At 42.1% G+C, this 21,869-nt stretch overlaps 2 protein-coding genes across 2 annotated transcripts in view; one reads left to right on the top strand and one right to left on the bottom strand.

Annotated features, from left to right (window-relative positions):
• Nucleotides 1–6,415, top strand: part of LOC134464795 (dystrotelin-like) — a 10,507-nt gene extending 4,092 nt beyond the window's left edge. The window contains exons 8-15 of the mRNA XM_063218140.1: nt 690–801; nt 1,221–1,357; nt 2,061–2,316; nt 2,643–2,716; nt 3,226–3,376; nt 4,301–4,667; nt 4,714–5,054; nt 6,126–6,415. Of these exons, the coding sequence (XP_063074210.1) occupies nt 690–801; nt 1,221–1,357; nt 2,061–2,316; nt 2,643–2,716; nt 3,226–3,376; nt 4,301–4,667; nt 4,714–4,814 (1,198 nt within the window). The 3' untranslated portion in view covers nt 4,815–5,054; nt 6,126–6,415. The remainder of the gene's footprint in view (nt 1–689; nt 802–1,220; nt 1,358–2,060; nt 2,317–2,642; nt 2,717–3,225; nt 3,377–4,300; nt 4,668–4,713; nt 5,055–6,125) is intronic.
• Nucleotides 6,416–8,958: 2,543 nt separating this feature from the next.
• Nucleotides 8,959–11,740, bottom strand: LOC134463669 (uncharacterized). The gene is made up of 3 exons (XM_063216866.1): nt 11,430–11,740; nt 10,968–11,048; nt 8,959–10,474 (listed from the first exon to the last, which is right to left on the bottom strand). The coding sequence occupies exon 3, from the start codon at nt 10,461–10,463 to the stop codon at nt 9,192–9,194; it is 1,272 nt and encodes a 423-aa protein (XP_063072936.1). The 5' UTR covers nt 10,464–10,474; nt 10,968–11,048; nt 11,430–11,740; the 3' UTR covers nt 8,959–9,191.
• Between the last annotated feature and the right edge of the window lie 10,129 nt (nt 11,741–21,869).

Genomic DNA, 21,869 nt, shown 5'->3' on the forward strand with positions numbered 1-21,869 from the left:
GGCACCAAACATGAAGCACTGAAGACCAAAGCACACACATGCACACACACACACACACAATAGCACTTTAAATGGAATTTGGCCCACGGTACAAGTTTTTCCCCCTATTATCATATTAATTATCATTATCATATAAATTCACATTACTGTATCGGAGGAGGAAAGGAGATTTGCAACTTCCCTTCCCTTTGCCACAAATACCAGCAGAAGTCATGCCAGAGTCAGGCCGCTTACTGTGAGGCCATCAGACACACATCCACTGTGTGAGCCATAATTCCATATGAGGGAACTAGACTAATGCCCCCCATTCACAACTTACAGTAGGGACACAGACGCAAATTTAGCCAAGCGAAGCGAACTTCGCCATTCATTCCTATGAGAGAGGCAAAGGCAAGCGAACAGGAGCGAAGCGAAGCGAATGAGGAGCGAATTCGCCTGCGGCGGCCCAATCAAATCAACAACATAACTTATCCATTCCATTTGATTCGCCGCAACGACCTGATGGTGGTTGAGCTGTCAATGAATTTCGACTCTCTTCGCCTCACTCGCTTCGCCTGCTATGTGTCCCTACCGTTAGTGCCAGCCATTTCCTTTGTCTCCTTCTCAACACCTCCCAAGTGCCCCCATTTTGAGAATCATTAACCTAGTCTGATGGTGACATAACTGTATACCTGCTGTACCCTCCTCAGATATCGCTGTCTGAAGTGTGTCAACCTGCACCTGTGTCAGACGTGTTTCCTGACGGAGAGGCGCAGCAAGAAGCACAAGCCCTCTCATCCAGTCCTGGAGTTCTGTTCCCAGGTCAGTTCATCTGCCTGACAAGGGCACATGTTACCCAGATTTTCTGTTTGGACCCCAGTCACCTCATTTATTGGTGGCGATTGTCAGCGATCCGACTCACTGGTTTGGTGAAATACAGTGCATAAACTCAACTACATCCTAACAACATTGCTATGACATTACAGAGATTGTAAAGTCATCACCCTTCTGGCCATTAGAGCACAATTCAGTGGTTCCGAAATCTTTTCTGCCGGAAACTCCTTCTTCACCTTACAATATTATTTTTCATAACTGAATACTGGAGTTATGTGTGTTCATTAAAAACTTCTATTTTATCTGAGACCCCCCCCCCCCCTAATGGTCCCAAACCCCTTTTTGGGAATCACTGGCATAAGCATTGGTCAACACTCTCTTTTTGCTCTGGTCCCATCTCCCTGAAGCCAACATGGAAGGAGTCTTTATCCTCTTTGGCATCTAATGCTCGCCATGCCCTGCTGCCCCGACGCTACACGAGGAGGGAGGCGGAGAGGAGACGCAAGCTCAGCCGAGGGGAGGCCAGCAGTGACCCAGCGCACATGTGAGTGCATACCTATGCTGTAGTGTGTGTCAAAAGTAAAAGTAAATTCATGATGTACGTAAGTACAACACTAGCACATGATATTACATAGCTGTTACACCAGTTACCCCATTGTACCTAATGAGGTAGATAGACTGTGTTACTACTGAAAACCCCAAAAAACCAACAAGAACCCACTACAATTTTGATCCAAACAGTGCAGAGTCACCTGATAGTAAGACTCGTATAAGTTACCTGTGCTGGAAAGAAACTGTTTTTTTTACCTTTACTTTCACTTTTGACATATCTGGTGTGGACACTCCATGTTCACACTCTCCTACCTTTGGTGACCTCCTTTACATTCTGCTGTGTGGAAAAGCTGTTCATTCCAATCCATGGGCTAAGGCGTTGTAAGAATCCCAGTTCTTAACAACTAGTAAACTCAGTAAATAAATTGTTGTGGAATCAGGGATTGTTGAAAGATACATCAATCAATTATAATGAAATTAAATGATTATAATAATAGACAATGGTAAATAAATTTGGACTTGCAAATGAGTGTGAAAAACCACACAGTGAGCACGGTTTACTTTTTATTAGGAGCGGAGCGTTTTACTAATTTGTCTTTAAATTAAGTTCACCTGCCTTACACATACCTGCTAAACTGTGGGCTTGCGTAGTGGAATGTTTTTGAACTTGTTTTAAAGTCTTACCTTGCCTTTAGCCCTCATGCAGGGTCTCCTGCGGATGAGAAGCAGCTGGGTGGTTTGCAGCCTTCCTGTGACTTGGTAAACACAGCCAGCTCAATACCACCATCACCACCACCGCTTTGTCCATCGCATTGTCCACCACCTCACCTGCCATCCTCGGCCAGTTCTCCTCCACCTCCTCCCCATCCTGCCTCGCCTTCCCCCCCGGCCTCTCCTCGGGTACAGGTGGAGTCCAAAGGCCTGCAGACCGAGGAGGACATGCAGACTCAGGTGAGGTGCCTGCCTGGCCCGGGTGAGAGGCCTGCTTCTGCCTCATCTGTTATCTAGTTCAGTTTTTTTAAACAGACCCCCCCCCCCCCTTGACTTCATCTTAAGCCACCCAAAGCCCACTTGACCTCATCGCCTGCCAACACTCCCCTTAATATCAAAAAGTTATTAGCATATTATGTATTATAAAAGTTGTTCAAATTAGTTTGTCATACAGAGTCAATTGCTCTGTTGCCTTTGTCATGTTCACTGATAAATACACTGCAAGGAATTTACAATTCATGCCACACATATTTAAGTCTTCATTTTTTTGTGGGTTGCTTTTTTAGAGGAAAACGTCCCTTCTCCAGAAAGACCTGCAGGTCACACAGCAGGTGATGAAGGATCTACAGAGAGATAAGTGGTGAGCCTCACATGGAAATAGCCTACACTTTCCAAAATGTCAAACTTTAATAGCCACTGACAAATTCGTTTCACAATTCACGGAACACACAATATTTTTATTTTATGAAGGAATGATTCTCAGAATTTGTTAAACCCTAGATAGGGCAGACTGTCTGTCCATATTGTCTGTCTGTCTGTGTTTGTGTGTGTGTGTGTGTGTTGTAGTGTGTGCCATACATACATTTACAAAGGTGTTTGGGTGTGTTTGAGTGCACGTGTGGATGTACACACGTGCGTGTCTGTCCTTGTCCCTGATTGTTTGCCTGTGTCGTATGTCTGACATACAAACCCCCAGGCCAGCGTTAAAACATTCACCACTGAAACACGTGTGTGTGTCTGTGTGTGTGTGTGTGTGTGTGTGTGTGTGTGTGTTTGCATGCATGTGTGTGTGTGTGTTTGCATGCATGTGTGTGTGTGTGTGTTTGCGTGTGTGTGTGTGTGTGTGTGTGTGCGTGTGTTTCCTCTCAGGCTGCTGCAGCAGGAGTTCCAGGTGTGGCGCGTGGCGGCCCAGTCGGAGCACGACTCCCTGGAGGACAGGTGTGCAGAGCTGGAGGCCACCATGACGGCCCTCAACCAACACAACCACAGCCTGGAGAAGGAGCTCAGGAGACTACGACAGGTGAAACAGAATTGAGCCGAAACCAGCAGAATAGAAATGAGCAGAGCAGAATAGAATAGAATGGCAATACAATAGAATACTATAGAACACAATTGAGCTGGAGCCCATCTTGGCGGCCCTCAACCAACGCAACCGACAGGTGAAATAGAATTCAGCTGAAAAGACTAGAAATAAAATCTGTTATAGAGCATGATAGAATAGAATAGAATAGAATCACTTCAGAATAGAACCTACGCTATCAACTCTATTCAGTATCAATGAATAGAATGGAATAGAGCTGGGGGCCATCTTGGCGACCCTCAACCAACACAACCACAGCCTGGAGCAGGAGCTCAGACGCCTCAGACAGGTGAATACATCTACATCACACAGATTACATTACATAAGCTGATACTTTCTTTCAATGCAATTTACAGTTATGTACAGGGTATTGGTTACAGTCCCTGGAGCAATGTGGGGTTCGTGCTCAGGGGCTCAAGGGCACTTCAGCCATGGATGGAGGTGTAGGGAGAGGTAAGGGTGGGATTCAAACCTGCAACCCTCTGATCTTAAGACCACCTCCCTAAACATTAGGCCATGGCTGCTCCATGTACTATGTGAGACAGACAGCTGAAATAGACTATAAATAGAAATGATTCCAATATAATATAATGTAATAGAAGAACATGTAACAATTGATTAGATCAGAATGGTATAATGGTATAGAGGAGATTGGAACATGAATGATCAGAATAAAACGAGGTGCTTGACGGTGACTGTGAAGAATGGGACATTATCATAGCTGTTACAGTGGTCCCGTCTTAACCGTCCACTAGGGCATGGCTGAGCCCATTCATCACTTATTGATGGACATCGATGGCTGATGAATGGGGGGGGAATCCGGTCATCTTACTCATTGCACCTGAATTGTCTCATTGCATGCAGACTTTGAGCCAAAGAGCGGGGAACTCTGGCGGTGACATGCGTCCACCTTCCTCCCACGGGTCATCATCACTAGACGGTGGCGACGGTGCCGGAGGATCTCAGAGTTCGCGCTCGCAAAGCCCCGCCTCACAACCGCCATCCATCGAGGAGGACGGAGGAGAGACGATACACCATGAGCAGCCTGCACTGGAGAACCTGGATGTGGAAGATGACAAAGAGGAGGAGGAGGTGGAAGAAGAGGGGTCCGGGAAGTGTTTCCAAGGAGAGGATGATTCCGAACTTTCTCTGAGGTCAGAGCTCTCCTCCTGCTGTGATGATGTCACTGAAGCCAGAGAGTTGACCTCTGACCCTGAGCAGAAATGTGGGGGTGATGATCCCTCACTGGGAGGGGAGGACATGGATGATGGAGTGAGAGGAGGAGGAAAGGAAAGAAGAGGACCTAAAGGAATATACAGAGAAAGAGGTGGAAGTAGAGAAGAAAGAGAAGGAGCCGTGTCAGGCTGTGAGGAAGTGAAGTCCATGAATAATTGCGAGGAGGATTTGGGAGACAACGCAGTCTCAGACTGTGAGGAGAAGAAGAAGAAAAACTGCAGTACAGATCTGGAGGAGGTGAAGGGTGGAGGGAAGCTGGAAGGGTACCGGCAAAGCGGGTTAGTGGAGGAGGAAGAGGAGGGGGATGGAGACGCGGAAGAAGAGCAGCTCTGTGATCTGGTGCTGAGGCTCAAGACGTCTTTGGCCTTGCCCGCGCACGCAGGTAGTGTGTTTGTATGTGTGTGTGTGAGTGTGTGTGTGTGAGAGAGTGTGTGTGTGTGAAAGCGTGTGAGAGAGGGAGAGACTGAGAGAGAATGTGTTTAAGTGTACTGGAACAGGAGAATGTTTTAAATGTTGATGCAGAGAAAATGCTTACCTACTGCATGTTCCAGATAAAAATGGTATTAAAATGGAAATATTGGTAATAAAATGGAAATATCTGTAACTGAGCAGTGAGCAAGTACAAAGTTGCAGCACAACGTTTAAACCAGTCTTGTTATGGGAATTGCATTACTACTGCAATTTAACACTGTTCTAGTTGGTCCTACCCTGTTAACATCAGATCAACACTGCTAAATGAACTGTGCTGTATATGCTGCTTGATTAACGTTAACCCTCATGCCTACACGGCTGGAGCAACATAGACACTGCATTCACGCTCTTGAGATTTGAGTTGTTGTTCATTAAAAATGTGGGTAAGTTACAGCTGAATGAACACATTCTAATACAAGATGAGGGTCCTAGCTTTTAAATTCAACTTTTTGAGGGCACCTTTTCCCAAAAAGGGCTTAGGCATTCAGCAGGCGTATTTTTGCAGGCACCTTAGGTTAAAATGGGTTAACCCATTGACGCCTAAGGCACCTGCGAAAAAGGGTGCTGAATGCCTGAGCCCTTTTTAAGAAAAGCTGCCCTCAGCCTATAAAAACCTAAAAATCACTTCTGAAGCACATAAAAATATGCACTAAGTTGCATTTAAACGGTAAGACCCTCATCTTTCATTAGAACGTGTTCATTCATCTCAAATAAACAGAGTTTTAATAAGGTTGTCTCAAATCTCATGAGCCTGAATGTTGCATAATGCAGCGCCAGGGCCAATGTTGCGCAACACAACATCAGGCATCAATTGGTTAACACCTTGAATATAATGACCTCTAGGCTCTATGTATCTCTAGTAGGAGATGTCTCAGTGATGCTTAAAATGCATAACCCTAGGGCTGTATATGCTGCTTGATTAATACCTTGAATATAATGACCTACGTGTATCTCTCTACTACGGTCTCTCCCTGTCCTGCAGTTGGTTCACAGAAGAGAGACGTGCTCTTGGCTGCGGCTCAAGGCGTTGGACTCTCCGTGTCAAATCTCGTCTCCAAGGCGAACTTCTGCCCTGAAGAGGCGACACCTCTGAAGCATTCCGGGCTTCAGGATCAATCTTTTTTACCGTGTGCAGCACATGTGCCAAGCCAATGATGTGCCGTAGCCAGGGAATAGGACGCCCAGGGGTGGGCAAACTAATAAGCGTGGGCCAAATGCGGCCCTCTACTCTTTTTCATGTGGCCCACCATTAAGTAAAAGGAAGAAAAAGAAAAACAGGCCTGTTGCATCGAATATCTAACATTGAATATTATATCAAATGCATGGTTTCTGAAATGATGTCATGTTTGTTAATGGCTTCATCACCAGAGGTGTCAAAAGTAAAAGTAAAAGTAAAAAAAAAGAAACAATTTTCTTCCAACTCAAGTAACTTATCCGAGTAACCAGTAGACCTGTGTACTTGTCTTACGATTAGCTAACTCTGCACTGGTTGGATCAAGTTTGTGGTGGGTCCTTGTTAGGTTTTCAGTGTTTTTCAGTAATAACAAAGTCTATCTCTCTCATTTGGTACAATGGAGTAAATTATGTAATAGCTATGTAATGTCAAGTGTGAGTGATGTAATTACACCACAAAAGTACTTTTACTTTTGACACCTCTGTTTATCACACATTATTATATGGTTGTGACGTCATCGGTCGAATGCTCCATTCATTTCAACGGGGCTCCCCAACGTTCGCACGTCTGTTATTTTTCGATAACGGACGGGTTGGTCTATAACAGACCGCTGTCAATGGCAACAAGACTCTTCACTGCTAAAGCGACTTTTCAACAAGACTCTAATCAGCTGCTGTGATAGACAACACCTGTTGTCCTGGCTACCTAGCTGTTGCCTAGCGGTGTTCCACAACGGCACTGTTTTGTTTTGCGCAGCAACAATCTTAACATTAAATAGGCCTAAAGAAATGTCCCCGCCATGTGTGAATCATTTAAGTATATCCATATAATAAGCGGGTTAACTTTCGGCGAGTCGGTCGCTTTGTGGAATAGCAGCACTTCAGAGAGAACAAGACCCCTCCGCTCCGCGTCGGGGTCTAAAGATTCTCTCTGTCGTGCTGCTATTCCACGGTAGCGACCTTCTCGCCGAACGTTAACCCTTACGTATAACCATATGAGACAGCCTGCAGACTGTCAGATCTAAACAGAGTTCCTTCATCACTAAAAACTGGTTTGAAACAGGGGCTCTTAATTTTGCATAGGCCCCTTGAAAGCTTAGGTTTTGAGTATGTGAGCATGTGGCCCACAAACAATCTTCCCATCCCTGGCATAGCCTTTTAGGGTTTCTTAGGCGTGAGATGCCGAGGGAGGTCGTAGCTGTCCGAATGTAGGAGAGATTTGATTCAACTATTGTGCCGTCTCAGCGCCACTCTTTTCATTTGAACATCTGCAGCCATTCAACATCAAAGGACCACAATGGAAATAAGCCTCTGAGCTTTATTGTGTTATCTCGACTCTTGTTTTATTTAAGTATGTGGTGTGGTTTATAAGGAGCTAAATCGTGTATTTAATTTTATAGAAGAACTGAGAATGTCAAATAAAATCATACATTCAAAAAGCTGGTTGTAAGAGAACAGTCACGACAGGTAGATCAGCTTGAAAGTCAGCATGAAAAACTTTTCTGTTTGAAAAACTTTGTTTGAATTCATTATGAATTTATTTATTTGTGTCTTTTGCATTTACTCATATGCTTACAATACGTATATAAAAATGGTTCTCCAGTGCCATTGCCTTTTATGGGTTCACTGGGGGTGCTGTCCATTCAGATAACATTTCGTCACATTCGAAGTGAAGTGTTTATTTCACTCTTTGGCCAGTGTAACATTTTCAGAGTTAATTCTACTCAATATTGTGAAAACATTACAAGTTGTAAAGTTGAAAATACAGTGGACACCTGCAAACAGTTACCCTGACTTCACGTTATAATACAAAACCCTACTCCATTGAAGTTGGGACAATAGTAAAATTGCGATTAACAACAAAATACTACCATTTTCAAAACATTTACCCTTCCAATTCTTTTATTAGATGTAGAATAGTACAAATAATACTATTTCAAAATATAAAAACTGAGAACATTTATTGTTCATGAACAGGAAAATGAATCTCAAAAGAGTTGGTACAGGAGCAATGAAAGTCAGCAAATGAAGGCTAAAACCTCAAGACAACACAAAGGATGACAACAGGTAATTAAATCAACTGATGAGATGATTTTTATACATAGAAACATTTTTTCTTGTCTTGGGTATGATTTCAACAGTATTTGTAAACAAAACAAAGTTTAAAAAGTAAGTATGTACTGCCTGTGTTTCATATTAAAAAAAAACCTTTTATCACACTTATGGGAGAGTTATTAATGCCCCCTGCAAACTGAAGGGGTTTTGTACACATTGAATGGGTCATTTGCACATACTGTACTGTACAAACATACTAAATAAAATACAACAAATAATTTCCACAAAACTAGGAAAACACAGTGTTTGCATTTCTCGCTGTGGCATACAACTACACCACTAGTTGGGAAAAAACCTTAAGATAGCTTCAAGCATTTTTCAAAATAAATTCACATTTTCGTTCTGCCTCTGCTTCCCGGATCCTGAAGCCATTGGAGACATACTCCAACGTACATGTACTTCATCTGGCTGTATGTGCGAGAACCTTTGAGAGGGTGGATGGATTTATCCAGATCTTGTGTGCGAAGACTTATGTCATTCTTGTGTAAACTTTGGTTAGGGCTTTCTATGGGGAGGACCTTAATCGACCTTAATTGACTTGTTATTGAGCACACCTTCTGCTACAATGTAGTTTAGACATGAAGTAGTGAGTTCATGGGGGCCTATTCAGTTCATGTAATAGGTACTGTAGGCCCACATGAACTGACTACTGCCATGGATGCAGGTGTAGGGAGAATTAGCCGTGGGATTTGAAGCAGCAACCCTCTGATCTTAAGACCAACTTCATAATTAACCATTAGGCTATGGCTGCTATGGCTTATTAGAATTTAGAGACTATTTTCTCCCTCTGGCTTTCTTTAAAAATCACAATCAATGGGGCAAGAAGTTTGGACACCAAATTCTTGCAGTGGCAAACTGTTTCATCATACATGCCAAGAGTTCCATTTGTCTTGCTATGATCATATTGGCATAACATGTAAGTATTATCTGGAAAGAGCACAATTGTCTCAGTGATGCCTAAAATGCCCATTTCATATTGTATCTTCACTTTAGCGTCAGGTGTCAGTTGTTTACCTGTTTTTGACGTTTTTATCATTTTTTCATCTGCCAATATTAGCTTGGCCTTAGGCCACTGATCCCTGGCCTCGGGTGGGGGCTGTAAAATGACACACCGATCTGCGACTAAAAAGGGATATTTTTCATGTTGCTTTACGTTGATTACTTTGATCCAAGTCTTTAGTTCTTGCGATGGAATCCCTTCGTCATCTGCATATTTCTTGAAGGCCCCTTTGAACACTCGCTCACTTTTCACAGCACGTGCAGGCTGAGGGCTTGCACTTTTTGAGACCTTTGATGGCGGCTCAGATCCTGAATGTTGATTATCACATGGTCTTTTAAGACCAGGCACAATTTTACTCTCCCCTTCTGAAATCTCATTCATTTCTCCCACCCTCTCTCTCCCATTTGTAGAACGGGTCTGCATGTTGGTGATGTCAGATAGAGGTTCTTCGTCGTTTGTTTCATCCTTATTTTGTATATTGTCGTTTATATTCTGCCCACTGTGTTCGCCTTCACCTTGCTCTCTGCTCTGTTTGATATTGTCAGAATTGTCTAAGGCTGGTAATTGTGTGCTATGACCACTATTAGATGGTTCTTTTTCCTTCTTAGATTCATCACTATTTTCTGTAATGTGCTTTGGTAGACTCTGCCCACTAATGTCACCTTTCTCACTGTTGTCTTCTTCGATGTTGTCTAAGACTGGTGATGGTCGGATATTGGTATTAAGTGATGCTTTTCCTTTGTTCACAATTCTTGACTTATCAAAAAAGCGTTTAATGAAGGGTTCAACAGATTTCGCATTTATCTTCTCTGTGCCAGTATCTTTCCCAAGCTTTTTTACAACTTGGTTCTTGTTGATCTGCAATATATCCTTAGTACTAAAACATAGAGTTGTTTTCGGAGTGCCGTAGTTTCGTAATTTATTTTGTATTTTGGCTTTTTCTCCATCTTCAAGTTTCCTCTGAAATTCCTCCATCAGCTGTTCTGCATTTTCAGGGACTGACACGTGATCCTCCAGTTTAGCGAACGTCATACCTTCCAGACCTTGAAATGTAAAGAAAAGGGATATGCATACCATAAAAGCTGTCAGTGTTATGTATGTAGGCTAGATCCACTATAACCAAGCCTCCAACACATTTTGTCAGATCCATAAAAACAACATAGAGCACTGAACAAATTATAGGTTTTCCGTTAATAAACATTCGGGATGTCAGGAGGGGCAAGATGATAAGCAGACAACCATGGGAGCGTATTTTTTGAGTGACAGCAGTTTCCAACAATCAGAGATTGAAGAGTGCACAGCCAGGGCCCCAGGGGTACGCAGCCAGGGATTGTTTACAAACGGAAAACCCAGGTATACATTCTGTACCGTATATAGACAATTATTTCTCCACCAAACCACTGCATCTGTTTCACTTTCAAATGACAAGCCAGTTCTGGATCAACATTATTTTTTTATCTCTTTCATAATCCATGCGGTTGAAATTGTGTGGTGGTAGGTCTACTATTATTGGTAAAATAGTTGAGCTCCACTCACATAAAGTTCCCTGATGGGTTGGGCCATGGTCGCATTCATCTTGTTCTGCTTTTGACTCAGATGGATGAGAGGAAGTCCTTTCTACTTGAGAGAGAAACGGAAAGGACAGACAGAACTCAATGCAGGTGAAACAAGCATTGAAGCTTCAAGTTACAGACATGGTTTACAAACAGATCACTACTCAACTATTTTGTATTGGGTATTCTATTCAGATAACGTATGTCATAATTGTCAACATTGTCATTGTGTGTGGGGCAAATATCTGAAGCCTATTTGTAGGCCTAGGCTACTGTGTTTGTCATGTGGAAGTGTGATAGACCCTAAGAAGAGCTGCTGCTTTTGCCAAAATATTGGGAATAGAGATCAAAACAAAACAACCAACAAAACACAACAACAACAAAACAACTTAAAAAAACACACACAGACATACATAGCCTACACACATAGGCCTACATAGCTTACCTGCAGCAGGAGTGAGTACATCAACTTGTTGAGGGATCTTCTTCAGTTCAGGAAATGTTTCTAGTGTTTCATCCTCTCCCAAAAGGGAAATAAATTTCTTGCAGTGTTGGTCACCTTTATCGATTAACTTATCCAACAAGGCAATGGTTACCTTTTCTCCATCTGAGTCACTGTTTGGATTGAGATTATTGTACTCGCGGCGAGTAATTAGTCCTTTCTTCTCAACATGCTGCAAAATGAAGCGGATATCGGTGAAGAGAACCTTTATCAGCTCCGTCTTGTTGGAACGAATGAAGAGCTTGTTGGGTTCCATTGGCAGGAAAACCTGAGAAATGAAAACACGTGTTATTACTACATGTAACAAAAAACAGTTATTTCGCTATTTGCCGAGCCACACTGTAACATCACTATTATCAGAGGCTACAGTCGCTTTCAAATTGCGCTTTCGCTTGTAATGTTCGACCTCACGGGTAGCTGTGAAATATCGCTCGCTCGAGGTAGAGCTCTATAACATCTAGAGTGATATGCATGTCTTCATAGTGCACAACTTCAGGACTGAAGTCAAAAAATCTCCATAAATTATGCCAGTGTTCTAAATAACAAAGGTCGCTGTGTCTTCTTGCGAGACAGCGAACATCACTGACACAAAGCAAAACAAACTTAAACACTGTAGGCCTAACGGGAGAGTTTTTCTTACGACTCACCACAATTGTGTGCAGGAACCCACTCTTATGATATTGAGATGTTTTTATAGAGAAATGAGTTTGTCCTAGACTAGTTCACACACATTTGGAGGACACCTGACTCCCTGAATTTCGCGCGTAGTCTACTGCGCATTGTCCTTTTCCGGGGGTCGCTTTTGAAGGGGGTTTGTGTGTGTGTGTGTGTGTGTGTGTGGGGGGGGGGGGGGGTTTGCGCTGTAGTTTTGTAGAATTCCAGTAGAGGACGATATGGGGCAGAGCTGGGGGAACCTTGTTCATTCGAAGGGCCGTAAAAGTCCTCCAAGGGCCGTACTATGATCAAAAACCAGGATTTCCCCCTGCACATAAGGAGGCTACCTTTACAACAGACCCCACCTTCTATAGGTCCCCTGAATATAGCTTAATTGTATTTTAAATTAAATTTCCAAGATTCCTTTATAAAATATGTCATATTTGATATGAAGCTGCATAACATTAAAATTATGTCGGGGGCCGGATAAAACGGCCGCAAATGGTCCTCGAGACATAGGTTCCCCACCCTTGATGTAGGGCCAGCTATAGTCTATAAAATTATAGTCTATTAAAATGATGTGAAACATTTTTCTTTTCTTTGTTAAGCAGTAGTAGGCTATCCTGGTCAATGTTATAATCGCAGAAGAAGAACAATAGGCCTACATTTTATTTCAAGCACCTTTCAAGAACCTTAAACACTGCTTGTGAGCCTTACAATAATTAAGATTAACTATAAACCATTAATTTTTATCTTATCTATGTTTCTCTCAATAACAATGCATTTGTTTTTGAAATAGGACAGATGCTTCGCGCCAAAACCCTTCCCGCCCTTCCCCACCAAATAGGAACCTGTCAAATATTAGTCAAAGTTTAACAGGGTTGGACTTTGAACAGGGCCGTATTAAGCCAATATGGTGCCCCTGGGCACTAAACCTCACTGGCGCCCCCCTTACAAACAATATTAGATACATTTGTGTCTTGTAGTGCCCCCCTGCCCACTGTGCCGCGGGCCCTTATGGATAATCCGACCCTGACTTTGAAGGAGCAATGTGTATGGTGGTGTCCAGAGGCGGTAGGCCTAATGCAAATATGTTGTTCATTGAAACTGTGCTGCCTGTTGCCAAATTTGATCTTTCCATTTACTAAATAATAAACTAATATTTACTAGTTTGACCAAAGTAGAGTGTTTTGCACCTAAATGTATATTTCCGGACATTGAAAGTGGTGGACCATGGAGAAGATCCCCCTTTTCATGAAGCGTATGAAAAGTGTAATTTTCCAAGTCATAATGAATACTTAGAATTTAAAAAGGAAACATTTCTGAATGGGCAGCATGAATTTTGGGAACACTAAAACTACTAAAATATTACACAGTGTACCTTTAATCTATTCAAGGGCAAGTTAAAAAGAAAAGGAAGAAGAAGGAAACACACCTGTACTTTACTCTATGAAGATTTTTTCTAGTCTTCGCCAAGTCAGGATGTCCTTTAGTACCTTTAAAGACTGATAATCCAACAGATTCTTCTGATTGTCTTTCCATAAACAAATGGTACACACAACAATCTATGATTTACCCCCTTGCATCCATAAATGGGCATAGGCTACCTACAGTATTGCAAAAAAAAAAAACTTGTGGAATTAAATGCCTCAGAAAGATAAGCTTTTGCCACCTGATTAAATCTTGTGCTAACTTGGTGTAGCCCGCAAACAGCTTGAACTGCTGAACAACCAACTGCCCACATCCCGGTCGTGACGTTATAAACATCATGTCATATGGTTGACAATGAGTTAATGTTTGACAACACGTGCATTATATCATTGACACAGCTCCTCAATCTCAGTATGGGAAGTCGCATTCACGTTTGCCTGCTGTCTTACCCTGTTTAGCCTACCTGTCCATTGCCCTATCGCGATTACCAACCCAGCAACTAGAACCAAATGAATGCTCATCAGGCTACAATTTCACAGAGTGCAAATTTACAATAAAGTTGGAGACAACGAGGCAAATAAACATGCAAACACACACACACACACACACACACACAGATGGAGAGAGAGAGAGAGAGAGAGAGAGAGAGAGAGAGAGAGAGAGAGAGAGAGAGAGAGAGAGAGAGAGAGAGAGAGAGAGAGAGATGGAGTAGACCAATAGTAGACAATTTCACTGAGTGTGAATTTACAATGAAGTTGGAGGCAATGACGCACAAACACACACACACGCACGCACACAGACAGAGTAGACCAGGGATGAGGAACCCTTTTCATTCGAGGGGCCACTTCAAATTGTCCTCTACACTCGCCTCCAAAAGAGTTGTCGCCTATCCATCTGTTTGGAATAACAGCTAATAACCTGACTTTCAATTAATCACTTGGCTTCAGAAGTCACTGATATGAAAGCTACAACCCTCCCGAATGAAAATGCATGCACAAAAATAAATTTCATGCACCAAAGACAGATTGACCCGTTATTGAACACAGACAGGGCAGATTTTCACAAGACAAAAGTTTTGTCGCCTATGGAACATAATGTGAAAATGAGCAGATAAGTCACTTCAAAACACTTCAAATACGCAGATTGGGTGTCATACTTAATCACTGAATCACTCTCACCTCTCCAGAAAATCGACTTTGGCCTTAGGTGTATGTTTAGGGTCATTGTAATCATGGAAAGCAACACAATGAAAATCAATGGAGTTCAATGAGAGATGGTGACATATTCGCTATTCGTAGAGCAATACATGTTTAACTTCATAATTTAATCAATGACAAAAGCCCTCAAACACATGCAGCATGCATGCAGCTCCTCATAAGAGCTGTATCTGTACCATGTTTCACTTTATGCACCATTTCTCTTTTTTCATATTCTTCATCTCCAACGCCATATAGTTCTGATGCTATCAGTTCTAAAATGGTTGATCTTGGGATCTTGATTTCAGAGTATGAGTCCCATTAGCCTTCATTGTTGTCAGAATTAGGCCTGACATACTCTTGGCTGGCTTTTTTGAGACAGGACAGTGGGAGAGACTTCTTTGGTGTTAAATGTGAAGAATTTTGAATAAATACATGGTGCCTAAAATCAAACATGGGAGGGATACAGCTCTTATGTGGAACTGCATACATGCTGCTGGTGTGTGAGGGCTTTTATCATTGATTACATCATGAAGTTAAACATTTATTGCTCTACGAATAGCAAATATGTCACCATCTCTCATTGAACTCCATTGATTTTCATTGTGTTGCTTTCCATGATTACAATGACCCTAAACATACACCTAAGGCCAAAGTTGATTTTCTGGAGAGGTGTGAGTGAATCAGTGATTAAGTATGACACCCGATCTGCGTATTTGAAGTGTTTTGAAGTGACTTATCTGCTCATTTTCACATTATGTTCGATAGGCGACAAAACTTTTGTCTTGTCAAAATCTGCCCTGTCTGTGTTCATTAAAGGGTCAATCTTTCTTTGGTGCATGAAATTTATTTTTGTACATACATTTTCATTCGAGAGGGTTGTAGCTTTCATATGAGTGACTTCTGAAGCCAAGTGATTAATTGAAAGTCAGGTTATTAGCTGTTATTCCAAACAGATGGGTAGGCGACAACTATTTTGGAGGCGAGTGTAAGGGTCGTAATTTGAACACAAACCAGGATTTCCTCCTGCACTTTAGGCCTGTATTGAAGGCGGTGACCCTTAGAAGAGACCCCTCCTTCACTAGGTGTCCTGAAAATACAAGTCAATTGTTGGCCTATTGCAAATATGATTTCTAAGTTTTCTTTACAAAACACGTTATATTTCATGTGAAACTGCATAACATTAAAACAGCCCTCAAGACATTGGCTAGTTTCCCCACCCCTGGAGTAGACAAAGGGGTCAGTTGTCCCAGGCCCAGGAATAAGGGGCCCTTATAATTGGGTCCCCATTACATGGTATGTATTGAGTGGAGCCGGGTTCGAGGTCGTGGGGCTGTTCAGATTACATTGTCTCGGCCCAGACCAAAGAAACTGTTATCAGCCTTGCATAGCCTGTAGTAGCCTTCTTGCATATGAGTTGCTACTTCTCCATTGCGAGTGAGGTCACCTCTGGCCTGAGGTTATGGCGCCCTCTATCTAAATTGTATTTCTCTCTCAATTATTATTTTCAGATGTTAGAAGAAGCAAAAGAAACAAGCCAAAGGCAACGGTGGCAATGAAAAACTCTTTGAGGCTGGAAGAAACCTTGGGAGGAGCTAGACTCTTGGGGGGACCATCCTCCTTGGTCTGGTGCTGGGACAGCAGAGAGTAGCGGTGGTCTTAGTAAGTGTTGGTCTGTCTTAAGAAGAGCAGCTGTAACAATAAGAAACATCAGGGACATTAGTGTCACAGCAGCACCAATAATTTCTCAAACACACAGAAATACACTGTATGATATTGTTTACATATAATCACAACATGATATTAATTGAAGTGAGCATATAAAATCTTCAATGAACAAGTTAAAGCGTCATCTTCACATTTTCCAAACAGTTTCTACCTTTAAGTGGAGAGTTCCTGCTGGGGCTGAGGTATCTGCTTCCAGGTATCTCCTCTGGCTGCCTTGGTGTACGATACTCAGTGTGGTTGGTACATCTTGATGTCAGCCAGGATGCATCAACCTGACTTTATTGGATGAACACAATAAAGGTAAATGCTACTGGCACCATGTCACCAAATAAGCCTTGTGGACACACTGGAGGCCTCAATGACCTGCATCAATCACTCCAGGTGCTATGATGCAATAATAATGATGCATGAAAATAATCATCAGCCTGCCCTAGTGTAAACTAAAGGGTTAATTCTACATTACATTACATTACATTATATTGCATTTGGCAGACGCTTTATAACCAAAGCGACTTTCAAAAGAGGACATATTCAAGCCAACATCACAAGCAAATACAATGTGCACAGGAGATATACAGAACAACAAGTGCAGTTGCAGAGGGGTTAGTTTTTTTTGTTTTTTTTAATTAAAGAGTAAATAACAAGTACACACACACAAACTAAACTAAACTAAACAACATGTCAGGAGTCTGCCCTGGGGCAAGGCCAGTTCAAGCATTAGTCTAGTAGATTCTCTCGAAAGAGGAAGGTCTTCAGTTGTTTCTTGAAGGCTGCAAGAGATGTGCTTAGTCTTGCTGCCTCTGGGAGACCGTTCCACCACTTGGGTACCACAACGGAGAACAATCTTGACTGGGAGTACCTAGAGCGACTGGATGGCAGAGCCAGACGGCTTGTGCTGGATGAGCGCAGTTCTCTTCCAGTAACATAGGGTGTTAGTAGGTCTTTCAGATAAGCTGGGGCCGTTCCTGTGATGGTTTTGTAGGCAAGGGTCAATGCCTTGTGCTTGATCCGGGCGGCGATCGGTAACCAGTGCAACTCAATAAATAGAGGAGTAACATGGGTCCTTTTGGGTTGATTGAATATCAACCGTGCCGCCGCATTCTGGATCATCTGCAGAGGTTTTAGCGCACAAGCAGGTAGGCCTGTCATGAGTGAGTTACATCCAACATGTCCAATAACAACATAATAAACATTTTAGATATTAGAGATGACACAAACCGCAATAATTTCTTTCAACAGCGAAATTTAAAATAAAATTTCCTTACCACAAACTTCCATAACCTCCACTGAATATTTGGAAAAAAAAAATCTCCTTACCTCTTTGACATTTTTCATGTGGCTGGTGTACTGGAACAGGAGAATGGTTTAAATGTTGATGGGAGGGAAAATGGTTACGTACCAGATAAACATGGTATTAAAATGGAAATATTGCACAACGTTAACTGAGCAGTGAGCAAGTACAATGTACAAGTACATAATGTTTAAATCTCATCAATGAACTGAAGACCTTATGGTCCTGCAGTTGGTTCACAGAAGAGAGACGTGCTCTTGGCTGCGGCTCAAGGCGTTGGACTCTCCGTGTCAAATCTCGTCTCCAAGGTGAACTTCTGCCCTGAAGAGGCGACACCTCTGAAGCATTCCGGGCTTCAGGATCAATCTTTTTTACCATGTGCAGCATATGTGCCAAGCCAATGATGTGCTGTAGTCAGGGAATATGACGCCCAGGGGTGGGCAAACTAATAACGTGGGCTAAACTCTGCCCTCTTTCATGTGGCCCACCATTAAGTAAAAGAAAAAAAAAGCAGGTTTGTTACATTCACCTAACATCGAACATTATATCAAATGCATGGTGTCAGAAATGGTGTGTCATGTTAGTTACATAATGGCTTCATCACACAGTATTACCATATGAGACAGCCTGCAGACTTGCAGATGCTTTATCACTAAAAACATAGGCCCCTTGGAAGTTTAGGTTTTGAGTATGCGACCAGCAAACAAACAAAAAATCTGCCCATCCCTGGCATAGCCTTTTAGGGTGACATAGACATGGGATGGTGGTTGTAGATTGGGAGAGTGTCAGAATGTAGGAGAGGTTCGGTTCGGTTTCATATTTATTTTACCTGTCCAGGGACTGCAGATGGAAATTAGCTATATAGCGATAATCTGGCCAAAGCCATCTTTTTACTTCTGTAAACAAGGTCTATTGTGCATGGTCCCTGCTGAACTAAACTAAATAAACTAAAACTAAACTAAAAACAACTATTGTGCTGTCTCAGCGCCACTCTTGTCATTTGAACATCTGCAGCCATTCAACATCAAAGGACCATAATAGAAATAAGCCTCTTGAGCTTTATTGTGTTATCTCAACTCTTTTATTTTATTTAAGTATGTGGTGTGGTTTATATGGAGCTAAATCGTGTAGATCAGGTAGATCAGAAAAAACTGATGGAATTTATTATGAATTTATTTATTTAATTTGCACTGACTCGTCTGCTCACTATACATACAGTATATGAAAAAGGTGCCATAGCCTTTTATGGGTTCACTGGGGGTGGGGTGAAGAACATAGGAGAGATTTGATTCCACTACACAGTAAAACTACCAATGTATAATACAAATAAAAAATAATTGAAAATAACTCTTAGTCTTAGTTAATTCTACTCAAAATTGTGTTAAAGTTGTGAAGCTGAAAATACAGTGGACATGCACAATTTTACCTATCATGTTATACGAACTCCTAGGCTACTCCATTGAAGTTGGGATACCAGTAAAATATCAATATTAATATCAACAAAATACTACCATTTTCAAAACATCTGATTCTTATTAGATGGATAGTACAAAGAAAACATATAAGCAGACAAAACTGAAAACATTTATTGTTTTATTAGATGTGCATTAACATAAAAATGAACATGTCTCAAAAGAGTTGGCACAGGAGCAAAACGGAGGCAAATGAGGAAGACTAAAGACAACACAAAGGATGACACAGGATATTGTATACCGGGAAAAAAAGAAATCTTGTCTTAGGTATGATTTCAACTGCTCAGCTGGTAGACGTATTCTTTGTCATGTTTAGTCATATTTTTTCATGAAGTTTCATTTAGTTTAGTGCATTTCAACATCCATTCATTTGTAAATAAAATAAAGTTTAAAAAAAGGGGATATGCATTGCATGTGTTAGTGTGATGGAGTGACCATCACTAGGTTGAGGGTGTGTTCTGACTGTCACTTGAACGAGCCTGCCTCTTTGGTGTAGCGGTCAGAGCCCCAGTTTACTACCCCAGAAGGTCTGAGTTTGAGTCCTGACAGGGGAAACCTACCCCTCTTCACTACAAATGGTGTCAGAAGTGGAATGGCTACCGTGAGCCCAACAGAAGCATACTCAATGGGCCCTTCTCAAAACCTAGTGCAGTGCCCTTCCAAGTGTATCAGCCTAATTAGTCACACCCAGAGATTGGATACTCTTTGGTGAACTCTATGGAATATCCACTCACTGGGTGTGACTAATAAAGAGTATCCAATCACTGAGTGTGACTAATTAGGCTGAAACATTTGGAAGTGCACTACAGTAGGTTTTGAGAAAGGCCCAATGTGTGTAAGATATACAGTAATTCCATATGAGGGACCCCAGTGATGAGTGGAGCATAAATGATGGGTCACACTGGCTGGGAGAAGCATGATGGGCAGTTGCATGAGGGACACCATGAGTGTGAGAAGTACATGTAATGTGTGCGCTTCGCAAAGGGAAGGCAGTACTGTATGATGGCGTGACCATCAGAGTGAGTTCTGACTGTCACGCCAACGAGCTTGGCTCTTTTGTGTAGCGGTTAGAGCCCCAGTTTACTACCCCAGAAGGTCCGGGTTTCAGTCCGGGCTGGGAAAATTTACCCCCTTCGCTACAGTTTCATATTTAAAAAAACATGAACCTTTTATGGAGACATAGGCTACTGCTCTCATCTGGCTGCATGTGCGAGAACCACTGAGACGGTGGATGGATTTTGTCCAGATATTGTGCTCCAAGACTGAAGTCATTCTTATGTAAACTTTGGTTTGGTTTGGTTAGGACTTTTTGGTTAGGACTTTTAAAAAATTCCCTAACTGACTTGTTATTGAGCACACCTTCTGCTCTATAATAGAGACCATTACATAGAGAACTGCATGTCCATGTGAAACGACTACTGAATTTGGTGGTCAATACTTTCAAGATGGCCAACCTTCAATTCACTTTTCAATGCTTTATATTATTCAGACAGGATAGATGGAGAGAGACAGGAAACAAGTTGGGGGAGAGAGGTGGGGAAAGATCGGGAAATGACCTTGGGTCAGAATTTAACCCGGGCTCCCGCTTTAATGGTATGACACCTTAGCCACAGTGCCCCCAGAATAGAATGTGTTATTTTGTGTGGTCCTGCACAACTTCCTATAAGTCCACTTAACCCCTTAGCACAGAGCCTATGTTATAACCTTACTGTCACCAAAATTGTAATGGCTATGTCTTCATCTGTTACTGAATGCTCTCAGTACTGTCATACAGTTATTTACAGGGTATTGGTTACAATCCCAGGAAAAATGTCGAATTACATGCTTTGCTCATGGGCACTTCAGCCATGGATGGAGGTGTGGGGAGAGGTAAGGGTGAGAATCACTATCACTATCACTATCACAACTAGCAACCCTCTGATCTTAAGACCACCCTCTTATATAACCATTAGGCGAAGGCAGCGCTGGCTAATTAGAATTTAGAGATTATTTCCTCCTTCTGGGTTTTTTTGAAGATCACAATTAATGGAGCAAGGAATTTGGACACAAAATCCTGGCAGCGGCCAAGAGTTTTGCTATATTCAATTTGATCATATTTGCATAACATGTAAGTATTATCTGGAAAGAGCACAATTGTCTCAGTGATGCCTAAAATATCCATTTCATATTGTATCTTTACTTCAGTTTCAGACATCAGTTCTTCATTTTTTGTTTTTTTTCATCTGCCAATATTAGTTTGGCCTCAGGCGTCAGGCCACTGGCCTCGGGTGGGGGCTCTAAAATGACACACCGATCTGTGACTAAAAAGGGATATTTTTCATGTTGCTTTACATTGATTACTTTGATCAAATTCTTTAGTTCTTGTGCTTTAATCCCCTTGTCCTCGGCATATTTCTTGAAGGCCCCTTCGAACACTCGCTCACTGCTCACTGCACGTGCAGGCTGAGGGTTTTCAAGTTTCGAGACCTTTGAAAGGCTTTGATGGTCGCGCAGATCCTGAATGTTGGTTATCCCTTGGCCTTTTAAGACCATGCACAAATATAGGCTACTCTTCCCTTCACAACTGTCATTCATTTCTCCCACACTATCTCTCTCATTTGTAGATTTGGTG

This window comes from Engraulis encrasicolus, chromosome 15 (assembly GCF_034702125.1).
Source record: "Engraulis encrasicolus isolate BLACKSEA-1 chromosome 15, IST_EnEncr_1.0, whole genome shotgun sequence".
Classification (NCBI taxonomy): domain Eukaryota; kingdom Metazoa; phylum Chordata; class Actinopteri; order Clupeiformes; family Engraulidae; genus Engraulis; species Engraulis encrasicolus.

What these genes read in the sequence shown, in the direction of transcription:
- LOC134463669 (XM_063216866.1), bottom strand. Translation starts at nt 10,463, where the DNA reads ATGACGTTCGCTAAACTGGAGGATCACGTGTCAGTCCCTGAAAATGCA.